Genomic DNA, 14,164 nt, shown 5'->3' with positions numbered 1-14,164 from the left:
TAGATATGAGATACAGTAGATAGATATGAGATAGATAGACAGACAGATATGAGATAGATAGATAAATAGATAGATAGATAGATAGATATATATGAGATAGATAGATAAATAGATAGATAGATAGATAGATAAATAGATAGATAGATAGAAGCAGCTGTCGGGCAGACGTCATGCTGGGTAGTACTTCCTGGTGGGTTCCCTGAGGTGTGTCACCTGTGATCCTTCCCACTCTAGCAGTGATGCTTCCGGGTCGGATCAGACTTTCCCCGGTTTGTGATTTACTCTCAGTTCTCTCTTTTATCGGTCAGTGGATGACGCCATTCTAGACAACGTCAAGCAAATTTTTGGGTTCGACAGCAACAAGAAAAACCTGGTGGATCCTTTTGTAGAAATCAATTTTGCCGGGAGGATGGTAAGTGACTTGCATCCATGCTGAATGTCATGTTATACACATGCACCCATGGGCGCTCAGGGAACTTAGATAAGTTGTGTTTAAAGCTGTTTCTTTTTTTCTGGGTTTTAATTAATGTATAAGAAATATAATGGGATATATTATATAGCTGCATTATGTATTATGCCTAGTGCAGGGCCTTCGAATCCCTGTATCATGCACCACCCCTGCCAGCCCCATGTAGTTTGCATAGATGCGGGTGTCTTATGTTGTCACCCTTCTTCATCTGTTGTTACCGTGGCTGCAGTAACACTGTGCACCAGCAGGTGGTGCTGCATCCACCTTTATAGACATATCTACTGTACTGTATATACATTTATATACTGTCTCCTGTCTATATGGATTATAAGTGATGATTCCACATCTAACCACTGAGACTGCCCCATGTCCATGCTTCTTATTCCCAACCAGGATGCTTTCCACAGCGTTCTTGTGTGGGGGAAGGGATTGACAACCATTTTGAGTTTGATTTCAGATAGTTGGGTGTCAGCATCAATTTTTTTTGTCTGCAGTTTTTTGAATGAGACTGTAATCTGTCAGGATATATATAATCTTCAGGGTGGGGGAGGGTAACCCATTTTTTTTACCTTTTAGATTTGCAGTAAAATTTTGGAAAAGAACGCCAACCCTCAGTGGAACCAGAGCATCACGTTACCCATCAGGGTGAGTACCCACTACATTAATGTACTGATCAGTTATATTTATAGGATGTTATCAGCCCCCCCCCTCAAATACGAATGTATTCATAGACCGAAACATAACAAAAGAATGCAAGGGGGTGAAAACAAATATTTACCAAATTTCTCCAAAGAGCTGAAAGTGGAGGAGTCTGGACGCGGAATTAGTGATGTTTTGTCCAAATTTATGGCCCAGAGCAGTTAGTGGCAGAGTAATCACATGGTGGTCAAACACTGGCAGCGCGGGACCAGAGGACTGAAGAGCCATGATTAGCACATCACTGCCAAATGTGCATATGTCCCTTTAATAGTACTGAAAATATCCCTGCCACAGTGCCCCATAAATGTCCTAGTCACAGTGCCCCCTAAATTTCCCAGTCACAGTGCCCCATAAATATCCCAGTTACAGTGCCCCTAAATATCTCAGCCACAGTGCCCCATAAATATCCCAGTTACAGTGCCCCATAAATGTGCTAGTCACAGTTCCCCCTAAATGTCCCAGCCACAGTGCCCCATAAATGTCCTAGTCACAGTGCCCCCTAAATGTCCCAGTCACAGTGCCCCCTAAATGTCCCAGTCACAGTGCCCCATAAATGTCCCAGTTACAGTGCCCCCTAAATGTCCCAGTCACAGTGCCCCATAAATATCCCAGTTACAGTGCCCCATAAATGTCCTAGTCACAGTGCCCCATAAAAATCCCAGTTACAGTGCCCCTAAATATCTCAGCCATAGTGCCCCCTAAATGTCCTAGTCACAGTGCCCAATAAATGTCCCAGTTTCAGTGCCCCCTAAATCTCACAGCCACAGTGTCCCTTCGATATCCCATCCACAGTGCCCAATAAATGTCCCAGTTACAGGCCCCGATAAATATCACGGCTACAGTGTCCCATAAATACCCCATCAACAGTGTCCCATAAATACCCCATCAACAGTGTCCCATAAATACCCCATCAACAGTGTCCCATAAATACCCCATCAACAGTGCCCCAAAAGTATCCCAGCCACAGTGCCCCATAAATACTTCAGCCAAAGTACCCGCTGGTAACTCCCTCACTTATCTTTGTTTAACGCCCCTGCTTAGGGTACTTTCACACTAGCGTTATTCTTTTCCGGCGCTGAGTTCCGTCCTCAGGGCTCAATACCGGAAAAGAACGGATCAGTTTTATCCTAATACATTCTGAATGGAGAGCGATCCGTTCAGGACGCATCAGGACGTCTTCAGTTCAGTCTTTTTGACTGATCAGGCAAAAGTTAATACTGTCCAAAATGCCTGATCAGTTGCCAGATTGCCGGATTGACATGTATAAGTGCCGGCATTAAGAAACACCTGAAGGACGGACCCGTCCTTCCGGTCTGCGCATGCGCAGACTCGGAAAACTGTGAAAAAAAAAAATACAAGACGGATCCGTCTGTCCGCATGACAAGCGGAGAGACGGATCCGTTCTTGCAATGCATTTGTGAGATGGATCCGGATCCGTCTCACAAATGCTTTCGGTCACATCCAGATTGGCGGATCCGGCGGGCAGTTCCGACGACGGATCGCACTGCCGCAAGTGTGAAAGTAGCCTTATCCTTGCGGTTGATAAATCTGTCCGGTCCTGTTGTAGCTGCGGAGTGTGACTGTGATTTTTCCATCCTAGTTCCCGTCTATGTGTGAGAAGATGAGGATCCGGCTCACAGACTGGTGAGTAACTGCAGCTCTTAGGACCCGGGCCCCGTAGCTATCCGATAGCCTATCAGAACACGATGGGAGTTATAGTTGTGGAGCCATGGTAGGAGGAAGACAGATGTAGCAGAGGTACTCCTGATTTGAGGTCTTTGGCCCCTCAGGCGCCAGGGCCCGATTGCACCCTCTTTGCTTCCCCAGTGATGCCATTTGACAGGATGTGCTGTGTGATCTGGTTTCTGTAGGAAACAGCAATGACAAATTCGGCTCTGCTACATCTGTGCATTACGGAGACCACACACAGCATGAGACCAGCGAGTACTGGATCTATTTCCAGTTCAGCGTGAGTCATGAAGCGCTGTGATCTGTTATTTCACACTGATATACCTCAGGGGCTCGCACCCCATTATTTAGGGCCCCCCCTGCAGCTGGCAATGAACACATCTCACACCTTAGCCTCCCCTTTTGTCAGCCACGGGTCGCACCTGATTTACTCGCCCGTGATATTTATAACAGCAGGGGACGGACTCCAGCTGCACGCAACGTGCTAGACCACTTAAGTCAAAAAGAAAAGCGGTTCCGCACCGCGACGAGAATGTGTTTCCAAATTTATCCTGGGTATGGACAGTACATAAATCTCCAGGAACTTTACAGAGAAAATAATCTCTCTTAATTTGTCCTTTTGTTTCATACGTCTCGGGTTCGGTAATGTTTTTCTTTTACAGCATTTTTGCCTTCATTAGAGTCTATTATTAGGTAGTAATTTATGGCAGGCAATAGCCTATAATTTAGGTGTTAGCTGCCTTCCCGGTTCCAAGAAGGGTCTCAGCTTGTAAAATGTAACTCACTCCTCGATTTTTTTTTACTGCTGATGATATGAATTGAGGCAGAAAGAGCCAACGTTGGCCGCTAAATACTTTATCAGGCTTGAACTCGTGGACCATCGGGTGTTGTTCCTCTGGCAGCCACTAGAGGGAGCAGTGGTAAAATGGGATTCAAGGCAGCCACGCAGCTAATAGGGTGTCTGCGTGTGACTCGGGTCCCATGGAAGGGTGGCCCTATCTTACTTTTCAATTTGATGTTGCATGGGACTTTCTGGCAAGTTTGGGGGGACGCTTCCTTCGCAAGAGCGTACGCACATCTTATAGGGCCCGTATCATGAAGGTTAGGGAACAGCCCTGTGCTCCACCCTCACCACTGTCCTTACCTACTTGCAAGATCAGCCCTAAGTGGTGGCCCCCAACTTGGTGATGGTCCCTGACTTGACTAAAGACTAGTGAGACAGAAAGAGGTCAAAACCAGACAGACCAACACCAGGACCGACTCAAAAAAAATCCAAAAGCTAAGACAAATACACAGCAGAGTGAAACCAGGAAATAACCTCAGGCTCAGAGACAAAGTCAACAGACAAAGGCGAGGTCACAAATTAGCAGGGTCTAAAAACCAAGCAAGGTCAGATAACAAGCAAAAAGTCAAAAAAACAGAAGTTCATGTCGGGGGCAGAATTAGTGTACATCGGCATAGTCAGAAAACAGGCAAAAGTCAGTGATCCAGAGTAAGAAGCACACAACTAGCGAGTGAGGCCCTCAGGAAGCATGTTGCACTGAGCTTGATTGGCTGCCATAGTGCGGCCGGACCCGCCACGAGTATGTGGCAGCCCCCTCAGCAAAGCTTAGTATGGCCCCCGATCCCACTCATTTTCCTAGTACATGTGCATCATACACTCCCAGGCAACTCAAAATGCACATTTCTGATGAATTCATAATTTTCTTTTTATTAAGTAGAAGATATTTTTTATTAAAAATAATAAAGTTGCCTCCTCCTCATCTATTTTATCTGACTTCTGATAAATATGGCGCTTATTCTGAACACCCTATGTCTCAAAGATTTCACACCAGAACAGTGGCATAAATACATTGATAAATCTCTTGCTTCCACTAGGGGGAGCTTAGTGCACAGGAATTTATACAGTTACCATCGGTAGCAATGGAAGCTCTATATAAGTTCTTTGCACTGAGCTGCGCCTAGTGGCAGCTGATGGATAATGCAGCGAATCTTTGTTGGGAACAGTAAAATCAGTTCCGTATTGAGTATCGCCCTGTGTGCTCCCGAAACTTATGATGACCTTGTCTTGTAGGGACCGGCTCACTCACAACGATATCATTGGCACCACTTACCTGAACATGTCCAAGATCTCAGCTCCCGGAGGGGAGCTAGAAGGTAAGCCTCATCCCTTCTTCCTTGCATGTCAGTTTTTTTTTTTTACTTGTTTCTGACAACCCAACCCCCGGATTAACTGCTCGACACACTGACCGCATGGTCTTGTTTTGGCCAGAGCTTTTAGTAAAGGTTCTAAGAAATAGCAGAGGAGAGCGGAGGTTGGAGGAGGCAGTCACTAGGGATGACATCTCCATACTGACTGCATCTATTTAGGAAGGACCAGCCAAATATGATGTAGAGGTGGATGGGCAATCGGCCGTTGAGGAGACCCCAGAGCTCCAGTCATCATAGAATAAAAAATCTGCTGCCTCCAGCCACCACTAGAGGGAGCTAGCTACATACAGATCCATACCAGGAAGGTAATAGGACCATGACCCTGATTCCCTGGGGGCCCAGATGCCTCTGGGATATAGATAGTATATAGTTGGTGAGTGAGAATAAGTTCTAAAAGGTTCACTTTCAATACGTTCATTTATATAGCAAGATGAAAATCAAATTCTGGTCCCACCCAATTATCAGTCGGTCTGAGCAAGCAGAACTGCAATGTAAAGCATGGGGAAGGACACACCAGCATCTATTCATTTTATAGCGTTTAAGGGTCATTTGCATGTTTTCCAGCTTTTCTGAAACCTCCAGGTTCTTTGCCTTAGTAACGCCGCGCTGTGTACATGACGTGGTCGTTATATGCAGCACACATCGGTGACATGCGGGGCGTGCGGTCACAGCGCTCACTCACCTGCCTGCTCTTTCTACTCACCCTTTGAAGTACGCAAAATATCAAAATTTTTGAGACGCTGTAAAAATATTCGCCTGCAGTACCGCTTTCCACCACTGCCCCATTAGCAAATCTTTCCATAGGAACCAATGCAACAATGCCACCACCCGTGTTATCAGGAAAACAGTTACATCTTTTACTCCCTTTTAGCATAGAGTATATTAGGTTTTACTCCTCTTAACCTGCAAAATGAACTATACCATAAAGTGTTAAAAATATTAGTTGTTTAGGACCTCTCTCCCAATATAAAGTTATAAAATAATTCCTAATTTTAGACAATTATGTGAGGGGCTCGGCCATAGATCTGCTGTTTTTGACAAACTTTACTTAGACATTGTTGTAATTTCAAAGTATTTTTCTCCCATGCAGTACCACTTCCTACCACTTTGCCCGTGGTCATTTTTTCCAAAGAAACCAATACAATAGAGCCACCACTTGTGGCCCCAACAAGACATGACATGCAAATGTTTAAATGGAAAATGACTTTCCGCAGAAGTCAGTCTTCCTTAAAGAGGTATTCCTGAGGTTTCTAAGGCTAGGTTCACATCAAAGGAGAAAAAAAGAAAAAAAAGAAAATGGAAGCGCCCACTCCCGTTGACTATAATGGGGATCTTTGAATTTGCATTACAGTTTCTAACATTCGACCAGACACAATAACATTAAATGTCTACGAGATGTGTCTCCAAGTTCTACATTTTCCTACGGCCACCACAAGGTGGAGCTCACTGCATATGGATTCATACAGTTAATACTCAAGCTGCAGAACTTCTGTATGCATTGAGGTCCCCCTAGTGGTGGCTGCAGAAAATTGTGTTATGTTAGGAAGCAGGAGGTGCCCCCTTCTGATCACAAGCTTCACCGAGTGGCGTTGCATGCCTATACGACTAGTAAAACCTGCATGTGGGATTCCAGCCTTATGAGCAGACTGAACCTGTGCCATGAGTGGTTAACGCATTTCCATCCCTTCCTTCAGTATTTGCTAGTACTTTATTAACCTCTTCATGCATGGATCCTGTTCATTCATAACCAGCCATGTACCATGACCCATCCATTGCCTTGTCTTCTGTAATCACGTTACATCATTTCTATCGTCTCTAACCACGACTTGTTTCTTTGTGCTTCAGATGAAACCACGGGGAAGCCGCCCACGATTCCTAACTGTACGTCCTATAAGATTTCTTGTAGATTCAGGTCAATCATTTCCATCATATACTGTGGGATAAAAAGGATTAGCAGATGTAGCACAGCTCCATTTTGAACTCCATTCTCCATTTTAAAAGGGTTCTCCAGGTTCCATAGAAGGACAGCAACCGTACTTTATTAAATGGAATAAAAATGGTGGTCAGTAGAACAAGAAAAGGACTTGGGTGTGTCAGGAAGCAGCTGCAAAAGCAAATACAATTTTAGGATGTATAAAAAGAGAGATAAAAAAAATCTGTGATCCCTATGTAGTATTTCCCCCTTCTGAGGGTTAGGCCACAGCTTGAATATAAGATTTATTTTTGTGCTTGATATGCTGTAAAAGATTTGGGATTCAGTTTTGGGCTTTACATAAAATAAAGGATATAGGGCTGGAAAGGGTTCAAGGGGGTGGGCTGGAAAGGGTTCAAAGACGGGGGGGGGGGGGGAACGGGGAAGTGGTCAAAGGTGGGTAGAGCTAGAAAGGGTTCAGAGGTGGGTTGAGCTGGAAAGGGTTCAGAGGTGGGTTGAGCTGGAAAGGGTTCAGAGGTGGGTTGAGCTGGAAAGGGTTCAGAGGTGGGTTGAGCTGGAAAGGGTTCAGAGGTGGGTTGAGCTGGAAAGGGTTCAGAGGTGGGTTGAGCTTGAAAGGGTTCAGAGGTGAGGAGATCTGGAAAGAGTTCAAAGATGGAGAGGACAGGAAAGGGAGAACCTGTCATTGAACCTCTGAACCCTTTCCACCCTTAGGGCTGGAAAGGATTCAAAGGCAGGGAAAGTTGGAAAGAGTTTAAACGCGGGTTAGCTGAAAAGGGTTCAAAGACAGGGACAGCAGGAAAAGGTTCAAAGGCAGGGAGAGCTGGAAAGGGTTCAAAGGGGGGAAAAGCTGGAAAGGGTTCAAAGGCGAGGAGAGCTGGAAAGGGTTCAAAGACGGGAAATCTGGGAAGGGTTAAAGACTGGGAGAACCAGAAAGGGTTCAAAGACTCAGAGAGCCGGAAAGGGTCCAAAAGCGTGGGGTTGGGGGGAGGGACTGGAAAGGGTTCAAAGGTGGGAGAAGCTAGGAAGTAGTCAAAGGCGGGTAGAGCTGGAAAGGGTCTAGAGGTGGGTTGAGCTGGAAAGGGATCAAAGGTGTGGAGAGCTGGAACGGGTTCAAAGATGGAGATCACAGAAAAAGATTCAAGGACAGGGAAATGAGAAAAGAGTTCAAAGGCAGGGAAAGTTGAAAACAGTTCAAACGCGGGTTAGCTGAAAAGGGTTCAAAGATGGGGAGAGCTGGAAAGGGTTTAAACACAGGGACAGCAGGAAAGGTTAAAAGGCAGGGTGAGCTGTAAAGGGTTCAAAGGCGAGGTGAGCTGAAAAGGCAAGGTAATTTTTTTATGATAGCATTTTACTTATTTTGGGCAAAATTTTTTTTTTTACATTTTCAGCCGTTGGGGTTAAAAATCTGTCTGCTTGTAGAGTATCACTTCTCAGTCCTGTCAGCTGAAGGCTCATGTTAGCCTTATCTGGGATCTCCTGACCTCATTAACACTCATTTTAGCTAAATTCTTATCAAACTGATAAGAATATGGCTTAATTGAGACAGGACTGAGACTTCATACTCTGCAAACAAACTGATTTTTAACCCCTGTTTCTCAAAAACGGCTGAAAAAAAGATTTTTTGCCCAAAATGAGTAAAATACATTCATAAAAAAAATTGCCCGAAGGTTTACTTAGCCTTTAATATTATGTACAAATGTAACCAGTAAAATGGTGTCAGATCTCCTATGTAAGTTCAGTTATAGGCACAAGACATTTTGCGTGAGATTTGCACCGCTATGAACACGCTGTCACTGCCTGCACGTGCCACCATCTTGCTGCATTGCTTGGGAGTCACATCCTGAAGACGTCTGGAAGAGAAGTCCTGTATGTCCATTCTCAGTTACTTGGCCATACCATGGAGTATCTACGTGGAAAGTGGGGAGGACATTCTTGTATGAGATATTGAACCTACGGCTACGTGGAGAGCTTGGCCGCACTGTCATGCGAGCGCTGTGCAGCCATTGAACTAGATGGTGTTGCAGTGTAACTCGCCAGTTGCTGCAACCCCAGAATCTGAGAAATATCCAGCAGTGTTAGATGTTCTACAACTCGGAGGTCTCAGTACCGATGGCTTATAATTTGCGTTTTGACCTCATTTGCTTGTGAGGCTGCATTTAGTGATGAGCGAAGTTATGAAAAATTCTATTCATGACGAATTACTTTGTCACGAAGTGCATTTCATTGTATATAGCGGGCGCAATGATGGGGAATAGCGATCACGCCGCCCCCGTCATTGAACCCCTCAGATGCTACGTTCATCAATGCTTCAATTGTGGGCTTACAGGGATTAATCTGGTCGAAAAAAAATAATACATACTCACCTCATCCATTTGCTCGCGGAGAGGCAGTTGCTGCCATCTTGATTGAAGACACCATGCTAAATCTTGCGCTGTGATGTGATGATGTCATCACATCATCACACTGGCCAGGCGCGGTGACGTCACAGCCCCTGGCCAGGTCGCTAGCATGGTGACGTCACACAATACTCCGTGCGAGTATCTTCAATCAAGATGGCCGCTCTGTGAGCAAGGCAAATTGATAAGGTGAGTACGTATTTTTTATTTTTGCTGCTATTTCCGGAAAAATAGATTCGTTACCATGAAGAACGAGGAAATTCAAATTTGCGGTGAATCTAATTTTTCCCGAAATTCTAATCTAAGTCATTTGGTTTCGCTTTGATTCGCTCAACACTAGCTGAATTGTATAAAGTGACATAGGGTTGGGTGATGGGTGTCGTGCCATGCAGTCCCAGCCTTATAACCCTACAAGGGGATATTCCAGACCTCTCTACCTGACCAGAATGTAGAGGTTCTATCCTCCTTCATTACAGGCAGACATCTACTTGGAGAAGATCCCTTCACTTAATATTTGGTTTTATGACTAGGGATTTCAGCCATGCCAGGGACATTTGTTTCGCAGTTTCTGATCCTCATCAGTGCAGAATAGGGCACTACCTGTACTGTAAGTGTCCACACTCCATATGTGTCTCCACTAGGAGAACCAATACTGCCCAAGATCTTCTCCAAGTTCTTCACACCCAGCCAACCAGAACTCTACTTTGTACTGGTGAGTTGCAAGAACCCCAAAACAATGATATCTACAGATAGGTGTCTCTGGTTTGGCATGACTCAAGGCTATACTAAGGGACAGGTAGGGGCTTACAAGGTAGGTACCTATAGGATATACTGCAGGTTTTTGCATTGCATTCTCATTGTCTTGTGGGATCTTATATTGGCAACAAGGAAACACTGACACTTGGGGTATTGGACAGTCATACACTATCACTTGGGGTACAAGATAATGACACTGACACTTGGGGGACAGGATAATGACACTGACACTCAGGGTGCCCTCCCTTAGAGGAGGACATTTGGGATGGGCTGATTTCTCAGAACTGAAGTAATTTTGCGCATTGTAAGCAGAAGATAGATCTCTGGTTGTGTCTATGAAAGTCATTTTGGACCTTGGTCTATTTTTCTAGTTGACGACAGTCTGGGGTTCCTTCCGACCTTTGGACCTTGTTATGTGAACCTTTATGGAAGCCCAAGAGAATTTACAGGATTTCCGGATCCGTATGAAGAGCTCAATATGGGGAAGGTGAGGAAAGAAGAGAACGTGTAAAATGTCTCATCGCTGTACATTAAATATATGATGTCTTCTGTACTGAGAAGTAATCACTTGAAGACACAAAGCTACTGAAATACTGATGACAACAGACGTCTCATTTCTGTAGCCCTTGTGCCATCAAATACATTGATGTCTACACATATACTCACATAACTGCTACCACTTAAGGATGTAAAGGTGTAGCTATTGATGAAGATGGTGAATTCCATCCATACAAGGTCTCCATGAGTTTGCTCTACATTATCCTATAGAGATTCTTCTTCTTTCAAGGCAAATCACTAGCTCTGTGCAGCTCATAAAGTGATAGCATACACTCACCTAAAGAAATATTAGGAACACCTGTTCTATTTCTCATTAATGCAATTATCTAGTCAACCAATCACATGGCAGTTGCTTCAATGCATTTAGGGGGGTGCTCCTGGTCAAGACAATCTCCTGAACTCCAAACTGAATGTCAGAATGGGAAAGAAAGGTGATTTAAGCAATTTTGAGCGTGGCATGGTTGTTGGTGCCAGGCGGGCCGGTCCGAGTATTTCACAATCTGCTCAGTTACTGGGATTTTCACGCACAACCATTTCTAGGGTTTACAAAGAATGGTGTGAAAAGGGAAAAACATCCAGTATGCGGCCGTACTGTGGGCGAAAATGCCTTGTGGATGCTAGAGGTCAGAGGAGAATGGGCCGACTGATTCAAGCTGATAGAAGAGCAACGTTGACTGAAATAACCAATCGTTACAACCGAGGTCTGCAGCAAAGCATTTGTGAAGCCACAACACACACAACCTTGAGGCGGATGGGCTACAACAGCAGAAGACCCCACCGGGTACCACTCATCTCCACTACAAATAGGAAAAAGAGGCTACAATTTGCACGAGCTCACCAAAATTGGACTGTTGAAGACTGGAAAAATGTTGTCTGGGCTGATGAGTCTCGATTTCTGTTGAGACATTCAAATGGTAGAGTCCGAATTTGGCGTAAACAGAATGAGAACATGTATCCATCCTCTGATGGCTACTTCCAGCAGGATAATGCACCATGTCACAAAGCTCCAATCATTTCACATTGGTTTCTTGAACATGACAATGAGTTCACTGTACTAAAATGGCCCCACAGTCACCAGATCTCAACCCAATAGAGCATCTTTGGGATGTGGTGGAACGGGAGCTTCGTGCCCTGGATGTGCATCCCTCAAATCTCCATCAACTGCAAGATGCTATCCTATCAATATGGGCCAACATTTCTAAAGAATGCTATCAGCACCTTGTTGAATCAATGCCACGTAGAATTAAGGCAGTTCTGAAGGCAAAAGGGGATCCAACACCGTATTAGTATGGTGGCACTAATAATTCTTTAGGTGAGTCTATATACCGTAGCTATGATCCGTGGGAGTCCGACCTCTGGAATCCCCACCGATGAAGGGATGATTCAAAGCTGTGGCCCCTTTACAGTCTCTCTTTGCACAACAATGCACTGGCCAACTTCAGCACAGATACATAAAGGGCTATCTGCAGCTTCCTGCCCAGCCGAGTGGCCAGAAGTGGCGCCGTGCTGTGGAAAACAGTGAAGTGCCCCCCATCACTTTCAAGGTCAGACTGAAAACGATTCTAAACATGGGCATAACTAAGGGCTTGCGGGCCCTTGTGAAAATGTTCAGCATTATGCTATTCCTCACGCTCACCAGCTGCCCGTCCTAACATTTTTCACAGCTTTGCTAGATCTCTTAAAGTGACCCACTAATGCAGCGCTAGCAGCCAGTGATTACAAGTTCTCTGAATGGAGCCATCTGCTTCTCAATAGTGACTTCAGCATCTAAGGTGTTTGCCAGAGCAAGGGGGCTTTCACATCATACTGTGCTTTTTGTACTCTTGTTCTCTGGTGTCCACCAATGCATGAACATACAACTTTAACTTAGTTGGTCCTGATGTGGGCCTGACATTAGTTTGTGCATACCCCTTCACACCACCACCACCACCACTGTATGTAGCGGTTGGGGTGGAGTACAATATTCTGTAGAGCTGGACAGTCTCTTAAATGCAGACAAATTCTATTAGAGCACTGTAATCCTTGCACCTCCCATCTGCATTTTTCTCCACAGCTTCTTTCCTTGACTATATATTGGCCTACTGCTACTTTTGGCATTAACGAGGTTAATCTGATATTCCATGTGCATCATAAATCTTCTTTCTGCGTCTCCTCCACTGAAGCATCTCAGATTTATGATACCTTGGCTGCCAGACATCAAAGAAAATCAGAAAGGAGATCAAACAAGTACAATCAGCCTAAATGAGATGAGGCAGCCTGTGGGCCCCCCTAGCTTCTAGGACTGGTTGCAACTTCGACTGGTGCAACCCCAATAGTTATGCCACTGATCGTAAAATAATGACACATCCTGACATTATACCATAACTTTATGAGATGGAAATAACCCCTTTACCTGAACATATTGATCATTGAACCTCATTGAATCTTACATAATTTTGCACAAAAACACCATTCTCACCTGCTACAGTAAGTATATAAGTGATTGTTTTGCCCAAAATTTGAACCTGAGGCTGCTGGGAGAGACCTTACTAACGTTCCATGGACATCTTGGTTCAACCTCTTCTTTCTCATCTCTCAACTCAGTCTTCATAAAGGTTGTAGCTTCAGTTCATGTAATGTGCTCTAATACTGTCCTGTACTTTCCAGTTAAGATGACCTTTCTTTTGGTCTGCCAGGGAGAAGGTGTAGCTTACCGAGGACGTGTCCTACTGGAACTGGAGACCAAGCTGGTGGAACATACAGAACAGAAGGTGGAAGACATTTCTTCCGATGACATCTTACGAGTTGAGGTAATGACCGCTCCACATGGACAAAATGATCTGCTTAAAAGTAGAGGGAACATCTGTTAATTCCTCCTAAATGACTGAGCAGATTTCTTACTGTTTACCTGGGAACAATTTGTGGACTGGAACGTTCACTCTTAATCAGGAAGGCATAAATTATCTTAATTGGGTTGCGGATGTTTTTTTTTTTTCAATGTTGGAATTCCACGTGGAAAGGGCTAATTTCTGTTCTGATTGTTTGTACAAGTCATAAATACCATTGGGGGAGCTTTGATGGACTATGTGTTGGGATCCTGTGGGCTTACCTTCAATGTATGAATCTCTTCCAAAAGCCTAATTGGTGGCGCTGGTCGGGATGTGTCACGGTTGATTTTATGTAATTCTGTGGAATAAAAACATGAAATAAAACTGAGAGAACTACAGTAAATAAAAATGTGAATAACCACAATACTAACAGTCAGGTTATAGTATACTAAAGAACGTACATGTGCCTCCATGAACTATAATATTTACAATTTAAAAATGGAGGTTATTGTAAATCAGGAAACCTACACAAGATTATGTTTAATTGACTTTTAATATGGTCCGGACCTTTAATTGTAAAGGTCTGCGTGACTCTAGGGGCCACACACCTTAGATAGCTGAGGAACGAGCATTTGTCCAACAGCTA

At 44.4% G+C, this 14,164-nt stretch overlaps 1 protein-coding gene across 7 annotated transcripts in view; it reads left to right on the top strand.

Moving 5' to 3' along the window:
- Positions 1 to 14,164, top strand: part of DYSF (dysferlin) — a 317,684-nt gene that overhangs the window by 86,804 nt on the left and 216,716 nt on the right. For 4 of the 7 annotated variants that reach the window (XM_040419355.1, XM_040419357.1, XM_040419358.1 and 1 more), the window contains exons 13-19: positions 309 to 412; positions 1,046 to 1,114; positions 2,769 to 2,812; positions 4,932 to 5,014; positions 6,914 to 6,949; positions 10,525 to 10,640; positions 13,387 to 13,500. In XM_040419355.1, coding sequence (XP_040275289.1) covers positions 309 to 412; positions 1,046 to 1,114; positions 2,769 to 2,812; positions 4,932 to 5,014; positions 6,914 to 6,949; positions 10,525 to 10,640; positions 13,387 to 13,500 — 566 coding nt within the window. The remainder of the gene's footprint in view (positions 1 to 308; positions 413 to 1,045; positions 1,115 to 2,768; positions 2,813 to 4,931; positions 5,015 to 6,913; positions 6,950 to 10,524; positions 10,641 to 13,386; positions 13,501 to 14,164) is intronic. The other 3 variants (XM_040419360.1, XM_040419359.1, XM_040419356.1) reach the window with 1 other exon arrangement.

The sequence above is a fragment of the Bufo bufo genome, chromosome 2 (assembly GCF_905171765.1).
Source record: "Bufo bufo chromosome 2, aBufBuf1.1, whole genome shotgun sequence".
Taxonomy (NCBI): Eukaryota; Metazoa; Chordata; class Amphibia; order Anura; family Bufonidae; genus Bufo; species Bufo bufo.
This window is presented reverse-complemented; position numbering and strand designations above follow the sequence as displayed.